Below are 23511 nucleotides of genomic sequence, written 5' to 3'. Positions count from 1 at the left end.
CACATGGGACCATGTTAATTATTGTAACAGCGAGACATGTGAACATTTGGACATCAGAGACACGCATCCTGTGTAACTAGACAGAAAATTAACCCTTTCGCAGAGGTGACAGTGTAACTTTTTGGGATGGTCACGATGCAAGTGCGGTTGTGGGTTGGCTCCATTTCTCAACAGAAAAATAAAAAAAAGAGACGTGCATTAGAAGGAGTCCTACAACGACCTACCAATCCAGCTGCATGGTCGAGAGACCATGGAGCAGCACCTTCTACATACAGATCTATCTGTGCAAGCCACTTCGAGTCTATGTAATTAACGAAACGTGCTGCTTTTCTTTGGATCTTCCCTACTTTTCTCTGAGTTCTCTCTTGAACTGATCCCAGACTGACGAGCATTATTCAAATATTGTCGAACGAGGGTTTTGTAAGCTACGTCCTTCATCGGTGCACTACATTTGCTGAGGATTCTTCCATCGAATCTCAGCCTGACGACTGCCTTAGATGGGGTTAATTTTATGTGGTATTTCCACTTTAAATCGCTCCATACGAATAGTCTAATTTATTTATCGGATGAGATTGCCTCCAGTGATTGTTCTGCAATTGAGTAAACATTCAATGATGGGTGTTTCTGCCTATTTATACGCACTACAACTGTTTATGTCGGTCACTTTCTAGCCATGTGATTTCTCTGTATGCATGATACTCGTAAAACCTCATGGAACTTGAGTTATATACATGTCTATTCTTATTAACGTTCAAAAATCCATGAAGCGACATAGATGAGGTTGAGACATGTAATCTGATATAAGAGCCTGGAATCGCAAATGTCGGGAAAAAATCCAAAAATGGATGACAAATGTTGAACACGTGACGTCACCAGATGACGTACCTCGCCACAAGTGCAGTGGTTGGAAGTGTCGATCCCATCCTCGCCGATGGGGAACAGTGCTACATGTCGCTCCGGTAGGATACCCCGCTTTCGTTCTTGCATTATCCGTGTGAGACAGTAGCGCTCACGGTAGCAGTAACACAGGACTACGATGAATCGGTTAACACTTACGAAAACAGAGCAGTGTGATGGAGTGATTGGTAGCACTGTCCCCTACCAGCGAGAGCAGGATCGACAAGACCAATCGCTGCACGTGCGGCGAGGCACGTCATCTGGTGACGTCATTTGTTCAACTTTTGTCATCTACTTTTAAGGTATTTCCCGACATTTGAGGTCCCATGCGCCTCATATTAAATTACGTGTCCCAGCGTCATCTTCAGCGCTTCGCGGTTATTTAAACGTTTATAAGAATCACCCTGTATATTATGAAAAGTAATAATCCTGTAATACTTCCGTGGGACAAGTCCGAAGTTCCTTCAATACTCTGTTCTGTTTCTTAGAAACTCTTCAACCCAATCACATAGCTGTTCTGACATTCCGTATGCTTTTATTCATTAGGCCGCAGTGCGGAATCGTATCGAACGCGGCATCTACCTGCACACCGGTATGTACTGCTTTCTGGATCTGTGAGCTGGGTTTCACACGATCGTTGCTTTCGGAACCGATGTTGATTTCTACAGAGGACATTTTGGAGCTCCAGAAATGGCAATAATACGCGAATATGAAATAACAGTAGGACGTCAGAGTTACAGTCTTATAGTTTTGTGCGTCTATTCGACGACCCTTCTAGAAAACGGGCAAGCGGAATTTTTCCAATCACTAGGAACGCTTCGGTCCTTCAGCGACCTGTGGTACAATGCCGCAAGACTATGACCACGGTCTTTCGCGTACTCTACGTACACTACTGGCCATTAAAATTGATACACCAAGAAGAAATGCAGATGATAAACAGGTATTCATTGGACAAATATATTATACTAGAACTGACATGTGATTACATTTACATGCAATTTGGGTGCACAGATCCTGAGAAATCAGTACCCAGAACAACCAACTCTGGCCGTAATAACAGCCTTGATGCGCCTGGGTATTGAGTGAAACAGAGCTTGGATGGCGTGTACAGGTACAACTGCCCATGCAGCTTCAACACGATACAGTTCATCAAGAGTAGTGACTGGCGTATTGTGACGAGCCAGTTGCTCGACCACCATTGACCAGACGTTTTCAATTGATGAGAGATCTGGAGAATGTGCTGGCCAGGGCAGCGGTCGAACATTTTCTGTATCCAGAGAAGCCCGTACAGGACCTGCAACATGCGGTCGTGCATTATCCTGCTGAAATGTAGGGTTTCGCAGGGATCGAATGAAGGGGAGAGCCACGGGTCGTAACGTCCACTGTTCAAAGTGCCGTCAATGCGAACAAGATGTGTAACCAATGGCACCCCATACCATCACGCCGGGTGATGCGCCAGTATGGTGATGACGAATACACGCTTCCAATGTGCGTTCACCGCGATGTCGCCAAACACGGATGTGACCATCATGATGCTGTAAACAGAACCTGGATTCATCCGAAAAAATGTTTTGCCATTCGTGCACCCAGGTTTGTCGTTGAGTACACCATCCAAGGCGCTCCTGTCTGTGATGCAGCGTCAAGGGTAACCGCAACCATGGTCTCCGAGCTGATAGTCCATGCTGCTGCAAACGTCGTCGAACTGTCCATGCAGATGATTGTTGTCTTGCAAACGCCCCCAACTGTTGACTCAGGGATCGAGACGTGGCTGCGCGATCCGTTACAGCCATGCGGATAAGATGCCTCTCATCTCGACTGCTAGTGACATGAGGCCGTTGGGATCCAGCACGGCGTTCCGTATTACCCTCCTGAACCCACCGATTCCATACTCTGCTAACAGTCATTGGATTCGACCAACGGGAGCAGCAATGTTGCGATACGATAAACCGCAATCGCGATAGGCTACAATCCGACCTTTATCAAAGTCGGAAACGTGATGGTACGCATTTCTCCTCCTTACACGAGGCATCACAACAGCGTTTCACCAGGCAACGCCGGTCAACTGCTGTTTGTGTATGAGAAATAGGTTGGAGATTTTCCTCATGTCAACACGTTGTAGGTGTCACCACCAACGCCAACCTTGTGAGAATGCTCTGAAAAGCTAATCATTTGGATACCACAGCATCTTCTTCCTGTCGGTTAAATTTCGCGTCTGTAGGACGTCATCTTCGTGGTGTATCAATTTTAACGGCCAGTAGTGTAGATCATACTGATATCATGTCAGCTCTAGTGGTCTTTCGTCCACAGAGGAAAATCACAAACAGCTGAAAGTGATGGATAATCGAATGTTCCTTATTCATTTGAAGTGGTCATCACCACCCGCACGAACTGTTATACCAGCACACACTGTCATAATGTTTGCCAGCGATTCTGCAGTTTTACGACTATGGTTAGTGAAGACAGGAGGAGGGTACGGTGACCTGAATACGGGCAATGTGAGGGAGCGGTGTGGCGAGTCAGATTCGCGGCCCCCGCCGCACGCTTACCGGGCTGCTGGAAGTCCGGCGCGAACTGGCGCGCCGTCTCGCGGGCGATGTCAGAGTCCTCCCTCGCGTGCTCCGCCGCCATGTCCGCCAGCTCCGCCTTGCCGCGCGCCGTCGCCGTCCTGCGCACAAAACACGGCCACACTCACCACCCACTCACATCGCTGCAAGCTGTGGGAAGCTATACACACACTCCTGCGTCCACCGTCAACAACAATTCGCATCTACTGTAGCCCCCGTCCCAAAGATTATGGCCCTCTCTCAACGTCGTCCCCTCCATAACCCTACGGTCAAACTTGCACGCCTCTCTGTTCACATGCAGCACTCAGAAATGCACATTATCTACCTGAAATGCCTTACGCCAGTGAGACTTCAAATTTGAAAACCACTGACAAACTCCGCGGCACGCAGGGTATAATGATTTGATGCTTTCTGGGAGACAGGAAAACAAAAGAGACCAGAGCGCGAGACGTAATTATTAATGAAACGAAAGTGAAATGTTAAAGGGTGAGGCATGTAATTTACCTAAAGGAATACGGAACTTCTTATGTCAAATAGCTGATGGTAAGTATAGCTAATTATAATCTGACATACGAGAAAATTATTAACAATTTGTAGCACATGACATTAAGGTAGCGTGTGTATTATAAAAACAGAACTAGGTTTGATTAAGAATAATGAGAAATTAGAAAATCATATTACATTTGTTTATCTACTGTAACTTAATCTGTATGTGTTCGTGGTTTTTCTTTTCTGCGATTAGGCCATCTGAGGACTACGTTCCAATTTCAGTTCTTCATTCTTTGTTCTTTCCTTTTCTTCCGGTATGCTTTCATGTGTTCATTAAGTTTCTTCTCTCCGTCTGCATACCATTTTGAACCAGTCTTTTTAGCTACCCTGGCTTGGAATCCTTCTCTTTTCAAAACTTTTCCCCGAAAGTCTTCTCTGTTGTTTATATTTTCTGTTTCTGCAGTAAGTTTTCGGTTCCAAATTCTTACTATTTTCTCTAACACATTTTACTTTATATATTGTATCTGGGAGCGTTTCACGGATTAGGTTTGCCAGTTTAGACATTATGTCAAATTCTCGAATTATTTATCTATATTCTTTCTGTCAAAAGAAACAAAAGCGTTTTTTAAATCACAAACATAACTACAATGTCCTTAAAATTAAGTAATCTGTGGCGAATTACTGACTTGACATTAAATATTTAATTTTGTTTTTTAAAGTTTCTTTCCTTTTAAGCAGACGGGAAGTGAACAATTCACGATCCGTAGTTATCAGAGGTCCTAACGTGACCCTTATGCACCCATGCTTGGCTAGATGAGATATCTGAAGTACTGTTGGAAACGTGGCACAAAGAAATAGTAATACTTTTATTTCATTGTAGCATCTTAAGCCGTCTTTTTGTGTGCGTTCTAGATGAGTGATTATGAGGCATTGTCAGAATGGAGACAGGACAGCCAGCTAGTGTACAAGATTCCGTAACAACTAAATTAAATGACAATGTTTTGACTGATAATTCACAAGTTAAAAGTATTTTTAACTATCACTTTCTAAACGTAACAACAAATATACACTTAAATGGTTCAGTTGAAGAAGCAAGAGAATAAATTAAAATTACTTGAAATAAATACAATTACAAAAATTCTAAAAAACGAAAGCTCTTGTGGGACTCATGAAACTTCAAACAGAATTATGAAAAACTGTTCCACTTCATAAGTAATGTCCTTAGTTATATATGTAATGCATCGCACGCATAGGGATTTTTTCCAGACAGGTTAAAAAATGCAGTTAATAAACCACTTCATAAGAAAAGTGACAAGACAGAGTTACACAATTATCATCCTAGTTCCTTACTGATATCTTTGGCAAAATATTCGAAAAAGAAATGTACTCAAGGGTAGTCGCACACTTAGTGAAAACAATTTACTTAGCATACCACAGTTTGGATTCCAGAAAGGATGCTCAGCCGACAACACTATTTATGCATTCATTCACAAAACGCGTAAGCCTCAAACAATAATATATCACTGCTTGGTATCTTTCTGATCTTTCCAAGGCATTAGCTTGTGTAGATTATGATACTCTGTTAGAAAAACTCAAGTTCTATGGAACTGATGGTTTTACCTACACCTGATTTTAATGATACTTGACAAACAGAATATAAAAGGTTATGCTGAATAATTCAGTGTTGGAAAGATAGAAAAGGGTTAAAAAAAAATCACAAAGGGAATCCCACAGGGTTCAATTTTGAGACCACTACTATTCCTTATATATGTGAATGACCTTTCACTTAACATTCAACAAGCATAATTGCTACTCTTTGCAGACAATTCTACTATTACGATAAATAACATTAGTGACAAAGCAACAGAAGAGTAAGTAAATTATATTTTCAAAGGAGTTATAAGTGATTCTCAGGAAATGGACTTTCCCTCACTTTTGGAAAAAAAAACTCTGCGTTCAGTTCTGTATAACAAATAGAGCCATACCAGCGAAAGATGTAACACATGAGTGGGAATCAGCAAGTAATGTTGAATGCTCCAAGTTTTTGGGTGTACATGTTGATGAAAAATGGAACTGGAAGAAGCATATTACTGAGTTTCTCAAACAATGAAATTTAGCCACTTTTGCTCTTCGTATAATTGCTAATCTTGCAAAGTATTGACTGCACAAAGACGAGCAGTAAGAATAGTATCTTGTGTTCACCAACGGACGTCATGTAGGTACCTCTTCAAGGAGCTAGGCATTTTAACTACGCCGTCAAATTACATATGTTCGCTAACGAAATTTGTCATAAATAATCCATAACAATTTGACAAGGACAGTGATGTACATACCTACATACTAGAGGGGAAAATGATCTTTATTAGCCACTGTTAAAGTTGTCAGTAGCTCGGAGAGGAGTTCAATATGCAGGAATAAAATTTTTTTGTCATATGTCCGATATAACATAAAATGTCTGACAAGTAGCGAAACAAGTTTTAAATTTAATTTAAAGTCATTTCTCCTGGACGGCCCCTATTCCATTGAAGAATTTCTGCTAAAAAACCACTTGATTTGAAGATTAGTTGCATGAGTAGTAATAAAACGATAATATGCTCATTAATGTTGATACTAATGATGTACACGTGTCCCGTAAAGTTACACTTTCCACATAATTTCGATAAAAGAATTGTTCAAATTATCTATAGAACGCGTAACTAACTAATTAACTAGAGCTTGATAGAAACTGTTATGTCTGACGGGTGATCTCGTTTTTACAAACTACACTCCTGGAAATTGAAATAAGAACACCGTGAATTCATTGTCCCAGGAAGGGGAAACTTTATTGTCACATTCCTGGGGTCAGATACATCACATGATCACACCGACAGAACCACAGGCACATAGACACAGGCAACAGAGCATGCACAATGTCGGCACTAGTACAGTGTATATCCACCTTTCGCAGCAATGCAGGCTGCTATTCTCCCATGGAGACGATCGTAGAGATGCTGGATGTAGTCCTGTGGAATGGCTTGCCATGCCATTTCCACCTGGCACCTCAGTTGGACCAGCGTTCGTGCTGGACGTGCAGACCGCGTGAGACGACGCTTCATTCAGTCCCAAACATGCTCAATGGGGGACAGATCCGGAGATATTGCTGACCAGGGTAGTTGATTTACACCTTCTAGAGCACGTTGGGTGGCACGGGATACATGCGGACGTGCATTGTCCTGTTGGAACAGCAAGTTCCCTTGCCGGTCTAGGAATGGTAGAACGATGGGTTCGATGACGGTGTGGATGTACCGTGCACTATTCAGTGTCCCCTCGACGATCACCAGTGGTGTACGGCCAGTGTAGGAGATCGCTCCCCACACCATGATGCCGGGTGTTGGCCCTGTGTGCCTCGGTCGTATGCAGTCCTGGTTGTGGCGCTCACCTGCACGGCGCCAAACACGCATACGACCATCATTGGCGCCAAGGCAGAAGCGACTCTCATCGCTGAAGACGACACGTCTCCATTCGTCCCTCCATTCACGCCTGTCGCGACACCACTGGAGGCGGGCTGCACGATGTTGGGGCGTGAGCGGAAGACGGCCTAACGGTGTGCGGGACCGTAGCCCAGCTTCATGGAGACGGTTGCGAATGGTCCTCGCCGATACCCCAGGAGCAACAGTGTCCCTAATTTGCTGGGAAGTGGCGGTGCGGTCCCCTACGGCACTGCGTAGGATCCTACGGTCTTGGCGTGCATCCGTGCGTCGCTGCGGTCCGGTCCCAGGTCGACGGGCACGTGCACCTTCCGCCGACCACTGGCGACAACATCGATGTACTGTGGAGACCTCACGCCCCACGTGTCGAGCAATTCGGCGGTACGTCCACCCGGCCTCCCGCATGCCCACTATACACCCTCGCTCAAAGTCCGTCAACTGCACATACGGTTCACGTCCACGCTGTCGCGGCATGCTCCCAGTGTTAAAGACTGCGATGGAGCTCCGTATGCCACGGCAAACTGGCTGACACTGACGGCGGCGGTGCACAAATGCTGCGCAGCTAGCGCCATTCGACGGCCAACACCGCGGTTCCTGGTGTGTCCGCTGTGCCGTGCGTGTGATCATTGCTTGTACAGCCCTCTCGCAGTGTCCGGAGCAAGTATGGTGGGTCTGACACACCGGTGTCAATGTGTTCTTTTTTCCATTTCCAGGAGTGTATTTGGAAGTTGTGTGGACTAATATTGAAACAAAATGATATTAAATGGAACAGTTTTATTTAAAAAATCATCAACAAATTTTAGTGATATTTTACAAGAGACATTGTTTCTACGTCTCATCTTTATGAACAGTCGAGAAGATGGAATGGAACTTTCGGTCAGTATATACCGCTCACACGAACCTATTAACTTCGGTGAATACGGCAAGTATCTTCATTAATTTAGTTAAGTGCAATGTCTTCTAGTTTTGCTCGCCTTCGGAATTTTTAATCGTATTCTGAGTTAGTGGACACTCTTGCAGAAAGAGTTTAACTTTTTAAGATTCGTATCAGAAACATCAGTTCGAGTTAAACAAGATAATGCCAAAACTCCACACTTGCTAGTTCTTCGCTTAAGAAAATCTGTAATGCCAGTGGCCACCGCTAGCGACATGAAACGCTGGGTGTTGGTAAACCCTTGAATTGTAACTGACAAAGGATATGTGTTGTCCTGCTCGCCTCCTACCAGACATGTGCGTAATTTCACGTATAGTTGTAAAACTACCGAAGGTTACCGTAGACTATCATAAGTAAGCGTAGATTACAATAGTTTTCACGGTAGTCTTTGGCAGTAAAGATAAAACCTGAACGTCAAGTGTGTTGCGTAAGTCTTGAGCGTTACCTCATTTCGATCACTTTGTTTACGTGTGCAACCATTTTTTTACAAGATTCCGCTAGATACCTGAAGTACTGAAACGTATAGAAGCTGAGTGAGGACACGCAATGGGCCGTGTAATCTGCGGAACATTAATAGGTGACCACCGTTCTTCAGCATGCGTCATCGTTTGGAAATGTGGGAATTGTACAATACGAGGACCATCGAAAACAAGACAGAAGCCACGTGTAAGTACTGCGTAACCCATATCATAACGCAGTGGCTACTTTTCTACGAGACCACCTTCATAAGTGTAGACTCTGTCACATTCTTATGAAACATGTGACTCAAGAAGCTTTACAGTGATAAGGAATAATTTCGAGGAGCACAAATAATGAAACGTCGATGTCTACTATGTCTGCGACCTTACCTGATGAGCAGTCTAGTCTCTAGAAAGGCGCATCATCGGTTTCATCAGGCACTTCTACAACGACTTCTGACGGAGACTTGAACGAAGTCGCCACTGGAGCTGTTTACACTTCAGGATGAGGAACGTTCAGCTCAGTACAAAGTAACAACAATAATTACATAGATTTTTCTTACTGAGCATATAAGCTGTACTTGAATCGAAAGTAATTGCCCCGGTTACATAAAAGCGAAGAACTTGCCCAATCGACTCATTTTCATTACTTATAAAATACAATTTATTTTCTGTAAGAATAGGAAATACACAATGAAATAACACTGAACAATGTGCGGCTCTAATTGTTACCAAGCAAAGAGAAATCGTCAGCTCCCACTTTCTCTCTCACACACATCCCTTTATGTTTCTTTCCCTATCAATGCTTGTAATACTACCATTAATCCTACCATTCACTACGTCATTTATGTGTTGTATCATAACCATCGAACCGTAGTTTCGGCAGCGTGCTACTTTACATTCACATAATCAGTGCGCCCCCCCTCCCCCCCTCCCACCCACACACACAAGAACAATCAGGTATCGCAGTTGCAATTGTGTGATTGTGGTTTGACGCGCAAATGCATTGACATCTGTGGTTTTAATAATGATTCCACGAACTCACAAATTGCCACTGACTCTACATTTACCGTTATGTGACCCAATGCGTTTCAGATATTGAGGATAATTTAGCGCATTTGTTTGTCTTCATTAAGTACAAATGTCCGTCTGTGCATGGACGGATTGTTGCGCTGTAAAGTGCAGAAGCATCGATATATTTTCGCCGAAAACTAGTCAGTGGGAAATTTACGGAAACGTGAATAATTTATCTGGTTAGGTTCAAAACGTAATGGCAAGAGCAATTTGTCATTTCACTGAAATCATTAATGAGGTATTTGCCGTCATTCAACGTTACTATTACCGGGTGAGGTAAAATGAAGTCAGCCGACAAAATCTGATATGCAGAGTTTTGCTTCACTGTAATAAAGGGTGTGCGCAGTATGTTTCTGATTTGCAGTGATTTCGTAGGAAGTTCGCAGTACTGGACTGAGTAGACCATCGGGCTTATTTATCTCTCTTTTTTGTCTTTCGTAATGTTCTAAGGAGATACAGTTGAAGCTAAGGCGCCAGACCATATTTCATGAAGTTCAAAGTTTGTATGTCTTCGCTCCACAGAAGGACTTGGTACTTTTAGAGAAATCGTAGCGACACTCTTGTATAATGATTTTATAAAACATTCTATAGTTTGAGTACCCCATGCTTTTCAAACTAAACTGAGTGAGGTCCACAAAACACTGTTGAAGCGCCTAAAATTTAACACCGTTTCCTATACGGCGGGTAAAAGTGCTTACGAGTACCTAAATGTACAGGTGAGGCCTGGATTTCACCATACACGTCCAGGCCAACATTCGGGATGTTTTACAATTAAATACTAAATTACACTCACGACAGGTGTGATAAATAACATAACATTTCTGCTTGTCAGAAGCATAAATTAGATTCAGTTCGATTTAGGGAAAGCCAATTCCTTTCACACACTAACAGACTAAACAATAACATAACACGTAAAATAATGGAGAGCACGTATGAAAGAAAGTGTACATGACCCACCATGTTCTTAAATTCTGGCCGGCCGGAGTGGCCGTGCGGTTCTAGGCGCTACAGTCTGGAGCCGAGAGACCGCTCCGGTCGCATGTTCGAATCCTGCATCGGGAATGGATGTGTGTGATGTCCTTAGGTTATTTAGGTTTAAGTAGTTCTAAGTTCTAGGCGACTGATGACCTCAAAAGTCAAGTCCCATAGTGCTTAGAGCCATTTGAAACATTTTTCTAGTTAAATTCTGCATAGGACGTGATTACAGATAACTTCGTGCTCTGCAAATCGGCGACCTTACCGTGCGAAGACAATCGTTCTGACATCAGAGAGGAGGACGCACAGAGCAGCACGCAGACTTACAGCAGAAGCGTATGAGCTCAAGCAAGCCACGTACATTGCCAACTAGGAAGACCATGCATGTGCCGGCGGGATCTTAAATAGAAGAGCTGAATGAATTCACTTACAGATGACCTGAAGACACTGTGCCGAAATATCGTGCCAGCAAGATATAACATCCAGCAGTTCTCCCGAAATTTAGTGGAACAGCCTGTACGTCGGGAATGTTTTAAATTTCACGTAAGTGGTATTGCACGTAATTCAAAGGGACGTTACAGTCTTTAACACTTCAATGAATAATATCTCTTGAATTAGATAAAAAATGTAAACCGTGGCCAAGTACTTGGGAGCGCTTACAAAAGAAAGTGGTGAGATGATACCAGAGAAAGGCACATCGGTAACTGGCCACAGTAGTGCTTCATTATCGGAGCTTTTGAAAGTGGAGTAAACGTAAGCACAACTCACAGCTTGTTCCCACCGGCAGATTGCTGCCTGCAAGGTAAGAAAAGTATGTGATCGTGGGATATGTACTCAACATTTCACCAGTACCTCTAGCCATTACTGCCGGTGGATGAATACTGATGATGTCCTCGCTTTCTTGTTCAAGCAGTTCCTCTTTTGAACTCACGAAGTGAGCCACGTTCCAGATATCTCTACCTCAGAAAGATCCTAGAAGACATCGGGAACAGAACCCGGTTCTTTCCGCTCCGATGGCAGTGACACTAATCATTCGGCTATGTGGGCAGTCTTTGAAACAGGCTTAAAGTCGAAAAATAATTACGACTGATGCACAGTCGAGTGGCCCTTCAGCTGAGCAATGCTTCAATCAAAAAAGTCGAAACAGGAAGGCACGTCAGCTGGACATCCAGCTGGTTCCTGAAATATCTTCCTATTCTCTAAACTGAGAAATAAGACTTCTCAGCAAATGAGAAAGCGATCGTCTTCATAAAGAAATATTTTGCAGTTTAACAAGACCTTGCCTACAGATCGAACAAACAAATGTTAACAACGAGATATCTGAAAGGAGATGCTGTCCCATAGTACTAGGTTGGTGCATGAGTTCGTGGCGTTTTTTTTTTTTGTTTTATATGTTGGAATTCCGGTCGCTATGGGTGTATTTATCGATTATCACTTTTTATTGTAGTTCGCTGCGCAGGATTGGCCGAACGGTCTAAGGCGCTGCAGTCATGGACTATGCGGCTGGTCCCGGCGGAGGTTCGAGTCCTCCCTCGAGCATGGGTGTGTGTGTTTGTCCTTATGATAGTTTAGGTTAACTAGTGTGTAAGCTTAGGGACTGATAACCTTAGTAGTTAAGTCCCATAAGATTTCGCACACATTTTAACATTTTTATGTGTAGTTCATTGTTGCTATTTAAATTTACATAGTGGTCAAAAATGGTTCAAATGGCTCTAAACACTATGGGACTTAACATCTGAGATAATCAGTCCCCTGGACTTAGAACTACACAACTGGCCATTAAAATTGCTACACCACGAAGTGGACGTGTTACAGACGCGAAATTTAACCGACAGGAAGAAAATGCTGTGATCAGCAAATGATTAGCTTTTCAGAGCATTCACACTATGTTGGTGCCGGTGGCGACACCTACAACGTGTTGACATGAGGAAAGTTTCTAATCGACTTCTCATACACAAACAGCAGTTGACCGGCGTTGCCTGGTGAAACGTTGTTGTGATGCCTCGTGTAAGGAGGAGAAATGCGTACCATCACGTTTCCGACTTTGATAAAGGTCGGATTGTCGCCTATCGCGACATTGCTACTCGTGTACGTCGAGATCCAATGACTGTTAGCAGAATATGGAATCGGTGGGTTCATGAGGGTAATACGGAACGCCGTGCTGGACCCCAACGGCCTCGTATCAGTAGCGGTCGAGATGACAGGCATCTTATCCGCATGGCTGTAACGGATCGAGCAGCCACGTCTCGATCCCTGAGTCAGCAGATGGGGAAGTTTGTAAGACAACAACCATCTGCACGAACAGTTCGACGACGTTTGCAGCAGCATGGACTATCAGCTCTGAGACAATGGCTGCGGTTACCCTTGACGCTGCATCACAGACAGGAGCGCCTGCGATGGTGTACTCAACGACGAACCTGGGTGCACGAATGGCAAAACATCATTTTTTCGGATGAATCCAGGTTGTGTTTACAGCATCATGATGGTCGCATCCGTGTTTGGCGACATCGCGGTGAACGCACATTGGAAGCGTGTATTCGTCATCGCCATACTGGCGTATCACCCGGCGTGATGGTATGGGGTGCCATTGGTTACACGTCTCGGTCACGTCTTGTTCGCATTGATGGCACTTTGAACAGTGGACGTTACATTTGAGATGTGTTACGACCCGTGGCTCTCCCCTTCATTCGATCCCTGCGAAACCCTACTTTTCAGCAGGATAATGCACGACCGCATGTTGCAGGTCCTGTACGGGCCTTTCTGGATTCAGAAAGTGTTCGATTGCTGCCCTGGCCAGCACATTCTCCAGATCTCTCACCAATTGAATACGTCTGGTCAATGGTGGCCGAGCAACTGGCTCGTCACAATACGCCAGTCACTACTCTTGATGAACTGTGGTATCGTGTTGAAGCTGCATGGCAAGTTGTACCTGTACACTCCATCCAAGCTCTGTTTGACTCCATGAACAGGCGTATACAGGCCGTTATTACGGCCAGAGCTGGTTGTTCTGGGTACTGATTTCTCAGGATCTGTGCACCCAAATTGCGTGAAAATGTAATCACATGTCAGTTCTAGTTGTCCAATGAATACCCGTTTATCATCTGCATTTCTTCTTGGTGTAGCAATTTTAATGGCCAGTAGTGTACTTAAACCTAACATCACGCGCATCCATGACCAAGGCAGGATTCGAACCTGTGACCGTAGCAGCAGCGCGGTTACGGACTGAAGGGCCTAGAACCGCTCGGTCACAACGGCCTGCTACATAGTGTTAATTTGTCATCAAGAGATAGTGAGTGGGGATGTGGACGCTAGAAATTACGAGTGCCAAGTGAAGAAATCTGACTTTCGACCTGTGCTTCTGTTTGAGTTCAGTAGAGGAGTAACAGCAACGGAGGCAGCCAGAAACATTTGCGCCGTGTATGAGCACAATGCCATTGGACAACGGTTATCTCGTTTTAAGGAGGGTCGTTCTGGCATTAATGGCTCTCCACATTCAGGAAAACGTTCGGGGTTTCATGAGACCGTTTACACCCATTAATCCGCAATGATCTGTAGTGTCACCGCCAGACACCACACTTGCTAGGTGGTAGCCTTTAAATCGGCCGCGGTCCGTTAGTATACGTCGGACCCGCGTGTCGCCACTGTCAGTGATTCCAGACCGAGCGCCACCAAACGGCAGGTCTAGAGAGACTTCCTAGCACTCGCCCCGGTTGTACAGCCGACTTTGCTAGCGATGGTTCACTGACAAATTACGTTCTCATTTGCCGAGACGATAGTTAGCATAGCCTTCAGCTACGTCATTTGCTACGACCTAGCAAGGCGCCATTATCATTTGCTATTTATCTTGTGATGCATGTACCGTCAGACCGATGTTTACCAATTATGGATTAAAGTTAAGTATTCCAGAAGGTACGTACCTTTTTTACTAGACTCAACACCTTTAACTGTTCCAGACCTCACGCCAGCCTGCGTGAGCTTAAACGCGTGCCTTTCGGCTATCTCATAGTGGCTTGGCTGTCTTGCCAAGTCACAACATGATCCACGTCAGACTGCTCTAGAACTGGCAAATGTGGTGAAACGTGATCATTCCAACATCGCGCGACATTTGGATGCAATGAGGAAGGTTCAAAGAACGGGTGTATAGGTATCGCACGTATGTTCATCTCTGCTTACTCGTCGTCAATTGGCTCATGAACAACACCTACCATTCCTATCCCGTATCGTTTCTGGTGAGGCGAAGTGATGTCTTTATGCTAACACAAGGAAAAGAAAGGAATGGATGAGCGCAAACAAAGCAGCAACTGCAAGTGTAACCATCCATCACTGCTGACATTCACTGTCAACAACTGAAACGTCTTGCATGCACATTCCAAGAACAACGCCAGGAAGACTACGTGAAGCGATGATACTCCAAGATGGCGTCCACTGGCATTCTGCTAGAGCGCCAAAAAAACCCTATGTGGGAGGTGGGCTGAGAAGTCATTCCACACCCACCCATCTTATTAATCTGATCTTGCGCCCTCAGATTCTCACCTTATCCACCCTCTATCGAACAACCTTTCCGAGTGAAGATGCGCTCCGAACATGGATCGACGAGTTCTTCGCCTTTGGACCACGTGATTTCTACAATCGCAGAATCGAAAACTTACCCTAGCGTTGACAAACTATTGGAAATAGTGAAGGAGAATATATTATTGATGACTAACGTCTCCATTAGGCGTATCTGTTGTGTTTCTTAAACTTATGGAAAAACGCTACGAACTAATGCACCAGCGCAATAGATTCTCAATCCCACAACAGCATGGGAGTCGAAGAATTTCAGCGCTTAACATCCGCCTATTCGTTCATGTAATTCTGAAGGCAGACGATAGGACTTTTCAGACTGAGACAGTCTTCCTTGACTTCTGGGAGGTGTACGTGACAAGTCCACACTGATTTACTGCACGGAGTACTTGTCGGCGAACATAGGACCAGGTTTCTGAATGAAAGGAATATTTCTTCATAATAACAACTCAGCACGTCCTCCTCAAAGGACAGCTGTAGGCATATGGGAGAGAAAATTTCGGGCATAGCTGAGATTCACTGCAATAATGCTAAGGTACTATAATCCATCGAAAAAGAAGGTAGTTTAGAAAAATCGCGTTTCTCCGTTCCATGACTACTGCTCAAGGCTATTAGATTTCGCTCTGTCTGGTCATGTGAGGGCTACGGTGTAAGCGATGAAGATCAGAAAACTTGTGAAACTCAGGGGCGGCTTTTTACTGAATGTGGCTGCGTACTGGTATATATGTTGGTTGAATTCCATGAGGAATGGGTGAAGGGGACAGTAACAACCTTACAGTGTGTTAGACGACAGGTAGAGCACGTGTAGTAGCATTTACGTGTTATCACCAGCATTTTTATTGTTCTGTACAAAATGTTATGTAACTCGAGAGTGAATAAAGCTGTACTCAAATGAAAGACACATTGTTTTTCTCGTATAATTCTCTATTTATCTGGTACGTTACATGATACCCCTTTCCATTTAGAAATTACTAGTTGCATCCAAGACAGTGGCTTCCGAAACGGTCGCCTTGTGGGAAATATACAGCGTGTCCCATTTCTGTTAGAACTGACTGTGTGAAAGTCCATACTGCAGTGCCGTTGCGTGGCCAGTTGTGGCTTTACCATCTTTGAAGTTTCAACAACTGCCTAGTAGAAGACCTAAGCAGTAGCATCACTGGAGCAGGCGTCCTGCGCGCAGATGTAACAGTACGTGTCTGACACTGTGGAGCAGCGAGGCAACATCAACTTCTGTATTAAGCTTTGCGTTTGTGGGCGACAGTTAGTCGAATTCGACCCGAAAATCGAGAGGCAGGTCCCTGGTCGCTCCACAATGACAACGCCCAGTCCACAAAACAACGGTCGTGCACGAGCTTTTGGCCAGGAAAGCGATCACAGTCCTGGATCACCCGCTGCATTCGCCGGATTTGGCTCCAGCCGCTTCTGGTTGTTTCGCAAATTGAGGCTGACTATGAAAGTGCATCGTTATGACGCAGTTAAGGACATCCAAGAAAACTGTACTCCAAGACTAAATGCAATTACAAACAAGGGCTACGTTGACTGTTTCAAAGAACTTTTGAGATAATTTCAACTGCGTATTGACCCAGGGAGAGATTGTTTTGAATAAACACAGTGATTTTGCGAACGTAATTCACGACTTTAATTTTCAATAGTCACAGTCTTACCGGAACTGGGACACACCGTGTAGAACTTCACAGGTTTGGCCCTTTCCTATTTCATATTACTTAACTTTAAATTTCTGTGTATGTTTAGGGTCAAGGTGGAGTATCAACTCCAACCTCGGTGTAAAACAAATTCTTTCCAGTGTCGCCAGTTTAGTTGCGAGTAGTGTACATCTAGACGGGAAGGTAGACGGCAATATGACAAAAAGCTTGAGCCAGCTCTCGGAGGGGAGAGGGGTCCAGTCGGGGGCTCACCTGGAGATGGCGATGTCGGCCTTCTGGAGGGCTATCTTGGAGGCGCGCTGCGCCGCGTTGACGGCGGCGTCGATGCGCTCGCGGAACTTGGCGGAGCGGATGAGGAACATGTGCTTCTTCTTCTGCGAGGTGATGAGCACGTTGTTCTTGTACTTGCCCTCCTCCTTGGTGCCGTCGCGCAGCGTCGTCACGCCGTAGCCGTACTTCTTGTTGGCGAACCACTCACCCTCGTAGCGCAGCCCGTCCGACCGCTCGCTGATGCCGAAGCCGGACCGCTTGTCGTTCTTCCACTCGCCCATGTACGTCTCCGTCACGCTCGCGTCCAGCTGCTCGTCCTGCGGCAAAGCACCAACAGCTGTTCAGCTTGACAAGCCCCCCCTCCTCCTCACTGACAAACAGACGCAAAAACATATATAGCGAAACTCTACTTCTTCTTGGAGATACGTATATACAGGGTAGACCATTGACCGTGACCGGGTCAAAGATCTCACGAAATAAGCGTCAAACGAAAAAACTACAAAGAACGAAACTCGTCTAGCTTGAATGGGGAAACCAGATGGCGCTATGGTTGACCCGCTAGATGGCGCTGCCATAGGTCAAACGGATATCAACTGCGTTTTTTTAATTAAGAACACCCATTTTTATTACATATTCATGTAGTACGTAAAGAAATATGAATTTTTTAGTTGGACTACTTGTTTCGCTTTGTGATAGATGGCGTTGTAATAGTCACAAACGTATAAGTACGTGGTATCACGTAACATTCCGCCAGTGCGGAAGGCATTTGGTTCGTGATACATTACCCGTGTTAAAATGGACCGTTTACCAATTGCGGAAAAGGTCGATATCGTGTTGATGTATGGCTATTGTGATCAAAATGCCCAACAGGCGTGTGCTATGTATGCTGCTCGGTATCCTGGACATCATCCAAGTGTCCGGACCGTACGCCGGATAGTTGCGTCATTGTTTTAGTTGGACCACTTTTTCCGCTTTGTGATAGATGGCACTGTAATAGTCACAAACATATGGTTCACAATTTTAGGCCAACAGTTGGTAATAGGTAAGTTTTTAAATTAAAATAGAGAACGTGGGTAAGTTTTAACATTTTATTTCGGTAGTTCCAATGCGATACATGTACCTTTGTGAACTTATCATTTCTGAGAACGCATGCTGTTACAGCGTGATTATCTGAAAATACCGCATTAATGCAATCAATGCTCAAAATGATGTCCGTCAACCTCAATGCATTTGGTAATACGTGTAACGACATTTCTCTCAACAGCGAGTAGTTCGCCTTCCGTAATGTTCGCACATGGATTGACAATGCACTGACGCACGTTGTCAGATGGTTGTCAGGCCTTGTCGGTGGATCACGATTGCAAATATCCTTCAACTTTCCCCACAGAAAGATATCCGGGGACGTCAGATCCGGTGAACATGCGGGCCATGGTATGGTGCTTCGCCGACCAATCCACCTGTCATGAAATATGCTATTCAGTACCGCTTCAACCGCACGCGAGCTATGTGCCGGACATCCATCATGTTGGAACTACATCGACATTCTGTCATGCAGTGAAACATCTTGAAGTAACATCGGTAGAACATTACGTAGGAAATCAGCATACATTGCACCATTTAGATTGCCATCGATAAAATGGGGGCCAATTATGCTTCCTCGCCGGCCGCGGTGGTCCCGCGGTTCTAGGCGCGCAGTCCCGAACCGTGCGACTGCTACGGTCGCAGGTTGGAATCCTGCCTCGGGCATGGATGTGTGTGATGTCCTTAGGTTAGTTAGGTTTAAGTAGTTCTAAGTTCTAGGGGACTGATGACCGCAGCTGTTAAGTCCCATAGTGCTCAGAGCCATTTGAACCATTTTATGCTTCCTCGCATAATACCGCACCATACATTAACCCGCCGAGGTCGCTGATGTTCCACTTGTTGCAGCCATCGTGGATCTTTCGTTGCCCAATAGTGCATATTATGCCGGTTTACGTTACCACTGTTGGTGAATCACGCTTCGTCGCTAAATGGAACACGTGCAAAAAATCTGTCATCGTCCCGTAATTTCTCTTGTGCTCAGTGCCAGAACTGTACACGACGTTCAAAGTAGCCGCCATGCAATTTCTGGTGCATAGAAATGTGGTACGGGTGCAATCGATGTTGATGTAGCGTTCTCAACACCGACGTTTTTTCCCGATTCCCGATTCTCGCGCGATTTGTCTGCTACTGATGTGAGGATTAGCCTCGACAGCATCTAAAACATCTGCTTGGGCATCATCAATTCTTGCAGGACGTGGCTGACGTTTCACATGTGGCTGAACACTTCCGGTTTCCTTAAATAATCTAACTATCCGGCGAAAGGTCCGGACACTTGGATGATGTCGCGCAGGATACCGAGCAGCATACATAGCACACGCCCGTTGGGCATTTTGATCACAATAGCCATACATCAACACGATATCGACCTTTTCCGCAATTGGTAAACGGTCCATTTTAACACGGGTAATGTATCACGAAGCAAATACCGTCCGCACTGGCGGAATGTTACGTAATACCACGTACTTTTACGTTTGTGACTATTACAGCGCCATCTATCACAAAGCGAAAAAAGTCGTCCAACTAAAACATTTATATTTCTTTACGTACTACACGAATATGTATTAAAAATTCGGGTTCCTATTTGGAAAAAAAAAAACAAAAAAAAAAACGGAGTTGATATCCGTTTGACGTATGGCAGCGCCATCTAGCGGGCCAATCATAGCGCCATCTGGTTTCCCACTTCAAGCTAGATGAGTTTCGTTCATTTTAGTTTCTTCGTGAGATATTTGGACCGGTCACTATCAATGGACCACCCTGTACAGCTTCGCAATTAACATGAAGCGTGGGTGAGGAAGTTGCTCCCTAGCTTTAAATATCAATTAGTTTTGTGATTGTTGATGTATGTTAATGAACGTTATTGTGTTTCGTTACAGGACACCTGCGAATACCTCAACCATCCGTTGCATCTTCTTACGGTGAACGACGAGATGGCAAGAAAGTTGACTTTACAAGAGCGCGCTCAGCTCGCTTCGCAGTTTGAAGTGTGAAGATATGTTGCCCTTGTTCAGCAGCGGTGGCAGGGTCTTCGTGGCCCTCACGCCATTCCATTAGGAACTGTCACAACGAGCTAATGGCAACTGGATCAGTTGTCGATAAACCACGAGGACAACGACCGGTGGCGCGATCTCCAGAAAATGTAGCGGCAGTGAGGAGCATCTTCCCGCACAGTCCTGGTAAATCAATAACTCAGGCACCTCGTGAGACTGGAAGCAGCAGGGAGACCGTGCGTGTTGTCTTAAAGAAGAACTTGATCAGGAAATCCTGCAAACCCCATTATGCCCAGGAGTTATCGTTGGAAGACTGTGACAGACGGATGGAATATGGGGAAATTATGCTGTCATGGTGCAATGATTGGCCATATTTGTTCAAGAACATTCTTTGGAGCGATTAGGCTACGTTTCAAGCTAGACGATTCGTCAGTCGACACAACTGCTATTATTTGGCAGCAAAAAATCCATGAATGTCAACTAAAAAATCATCAAGTCGACTTAAATTGACAGTTTGGTGCAGTATGGACTCGAATCGTCTCAATGGGCCTCTTGCGAGATAATATGAACAGCGGCTGGTACTGCCAGATGCTGAGTGAGTATGTGTGACCACTGATATCATAACCGGAAAATGTTGTGAATGTGCTGTGAATGTTGTGCCTGCATCGTTCGTGATTAGCTGGATAAACACTTCCCAGGACGTTGGCTGCGATGGCGAGGTTCCCACGAATGACCTCCGAGAAGTCACGACCTTATACCTTGTGTGTACCGAACAAACGCACGCACTCCGGACGAATTATAGTAGAGGATCACAGTTGTCCTCGGAAATGTGGGAAACCAGTTGATGATGTTCCTATATGTTTACGTCGTCTGCTCGACAACGCAGGCGCTTATGTAGGATTATACTACACACATTGTCATGGTCCTGAGAACCAACGACAGCTTGTTTCATTTGTAAATATTCATTAATGAAAAAAGTTTAAGGAAATTTAAAACGAGGGAGCGACTTATAAACCGCCCTGCATTTCTTTGTTTGCAGGCACATGTATGGAGTACTGGTACAGGAATGAATCAAGCGGCTAGAAGAGTCAAAATAAAACGGTGCATCCCATTTATAAAGTGAAATGACCTTGGAAATTGGTTTTTCTGAATTTGGCGGAGAGCTACCCTACAACAACCCAGCCGTGGAGTTACAAGTGGACGGCAACAACACACCATTACATGAACCAATTATTAGGTGGTGCAGACTCTTTCAGTGTGGCCAAGAACTCTGAGGACGAAGAACGAAGCGGCAGACCATCTCTGTAAAGAGTAGGGAACTGTAAGAGAAGTGAAGGCCCTGGTGCTTGGAGACTAGCGCAGCAGATCGCGGCGGTGATGGACATAAAAAAAAATCGACGTCTATCAGTTTTTAACATCTGGCATGACATTTTGAGCTTGATGAAGTTCACCGGCGGCTGTTTCCACGACTGTTCACACTCGTTCAGAAACCTCACCGAACAGAGACATCAGCAGAAACGTTGCAACTGTGCTCGGCCAACTCGAATCAAACAGAAAGACCCTATATTGTATGATTACAATATTGCAAAAGAATGACTGGAAGCAGTTCAAATAAATGGCTCTGAGCACTATGGGACTTAACTTCTGAAGTCATCAGTCCCCTAGAACTTAGAACTACTTAAACCTAACTAACCTAAGGACATCACGCACATCCATGCCCGAGGCAGGATTCGAGCCTGCGACCGTAGTGGTCTCGCGGTTCCAGACTGTAGCGCCTAGAACCACGCGGCCAGGAAGCAGTTCGATAAAATATGGGTGTGGAGCGATCTGAAGCGGAAAGACCACATAAAATTAATCACGTGTACGGCAGATGCCAGACTAAGATTCACTACAGGAATCTTCAGTAAATGTAGTCCATGAACAAATAAAGTAGCTTACAAAACACTCTCTCGACCAATACTTGAACACTGATCGTCAGTACCAGATAGGACTGGTAGAGGAAACAGAATAGTTCTAAATAAGAGCAGGATGTTTCGTTCCAGGTTCATTGAGTAAGAGCGAAAGTGTCACGGAAATACTCAGTCAACTTGTAACAACAACAACGCTGTACTATTGTACATATAATAATTTTTTCTGATTTTTCGATAAATTAGTGTAATCGATGTTCTGATTTCAGTTCTTTTTTTCATGCCATTATGTTAAAGAAACTGTAAACAACTTTCGATGTGAATATTAATGTTTATGTCAAATTTCAAGCAATATGGTAATAGAATTGAAGTGTAACAAATGTTGTAACTGTTGTAAGATGTTAAAGTTGTAATTGTGCGTCTGGTCCATACGTAGGCAATGTATTAGAATATGTAGAATGCAAAACCTCGGGTGAATACCCTGTCTGTAAGGGAGCGGTAAAAGGTGGATGGCAGGCGAGCGCGGGAAAATGCACGCGGGCGCTGCACGGCACAACGGGCTCAGCAGTAGTAGTTGGAGTTTGGCATTGGTCTGAGCAACACGTCCTGGATCGAGGAGGCTCACCTGGAAGACGTAGTTTCATTGAGCCTCTGATATGCCGTTCCGACGCCTATACAGCATGGCAGAATTCCATAGGCACTAAATGGAAAAGTATTGCGACGCTAAGGAGAAATAAAGTGCCGATACGTCAAGAGCCATTGCTGTGGTTGTATGTGTGCTCTGTGCCTCGCCATCTCGCCGCCCGCCAACTGCCGCATCGATACGAACAGGTTGAACTTTTTAGTACTGTATTCGTATGGACCAGTGTTACTTTTATTCCATACTGTTCAATAACAACTTAAATTTTATCAGAACTGTCCTATCATTTAATTATCCTCACAACTAACCTAGACAGGGTCCTTTCCAAATGTTGCGCAATCCGAGTGTCCCGAAATGAAGAATTAAAGTTTATGTTAATAATAATTACCTGCAGACCTAGCTATGTTAGGATGATGTTTAAAGAACTTTTTTTTGTTAACGAACTAATAGACCAGTAACAAAGGTCTGACAAAGTTGGAAGATAATTTTGATATTGATTTGGTAATGAAGATTAATTATTTCGAGACAGATATAATGGTAT

General features: G+C 44.5%; 1 protein-coding gene across 1 annotated transcript in view; it reads right to left on the bottom strand.

Moving 5' to 3' along the window:
* LOC126484487 (junctophilin-1) overlaps positions 1-23511 on the bottom strand; it is an 883087-nt gene that overhangs the window by 240064 nt on the left and 619512 nt on the right. The window contains exons 5-6 of the mRNA XM_050108022.1: positions 17338-17672; positions 3444-3562 (exon numbers count right to left, since the gene is read on the bottom strand). Of these exons, the coding sequence (XP_049963979.1) occupies positions 3444-3562; positions 17338-17672 (454 nt within the window). The remainder of the gene's footprint in view (positions 1-3443; positions 3563-17337; positions 17673-23511) is intronic.

This window comes from Schistocerca serialis, chromosome 6, assembly GCF_023864345.2.
Source record: "Schistocerca serialis cubense isolate TAMUIC-IGC-003099 chromosome 6, iqSchSeri2.2, whole genome shotgun sequence".
Classification (NCBI taxonomy): Eukaryota; Metazoa; Arthropoda; class Insecta; order Orthoptera; family Acrididae; genus Schistocerca; species Schistocerca serialis.
The sequence above is the reverse complement of the archived record's forward strand: the minus strand, read 5'-3'. Positions and strand labels throughout refer to the sequence as shown.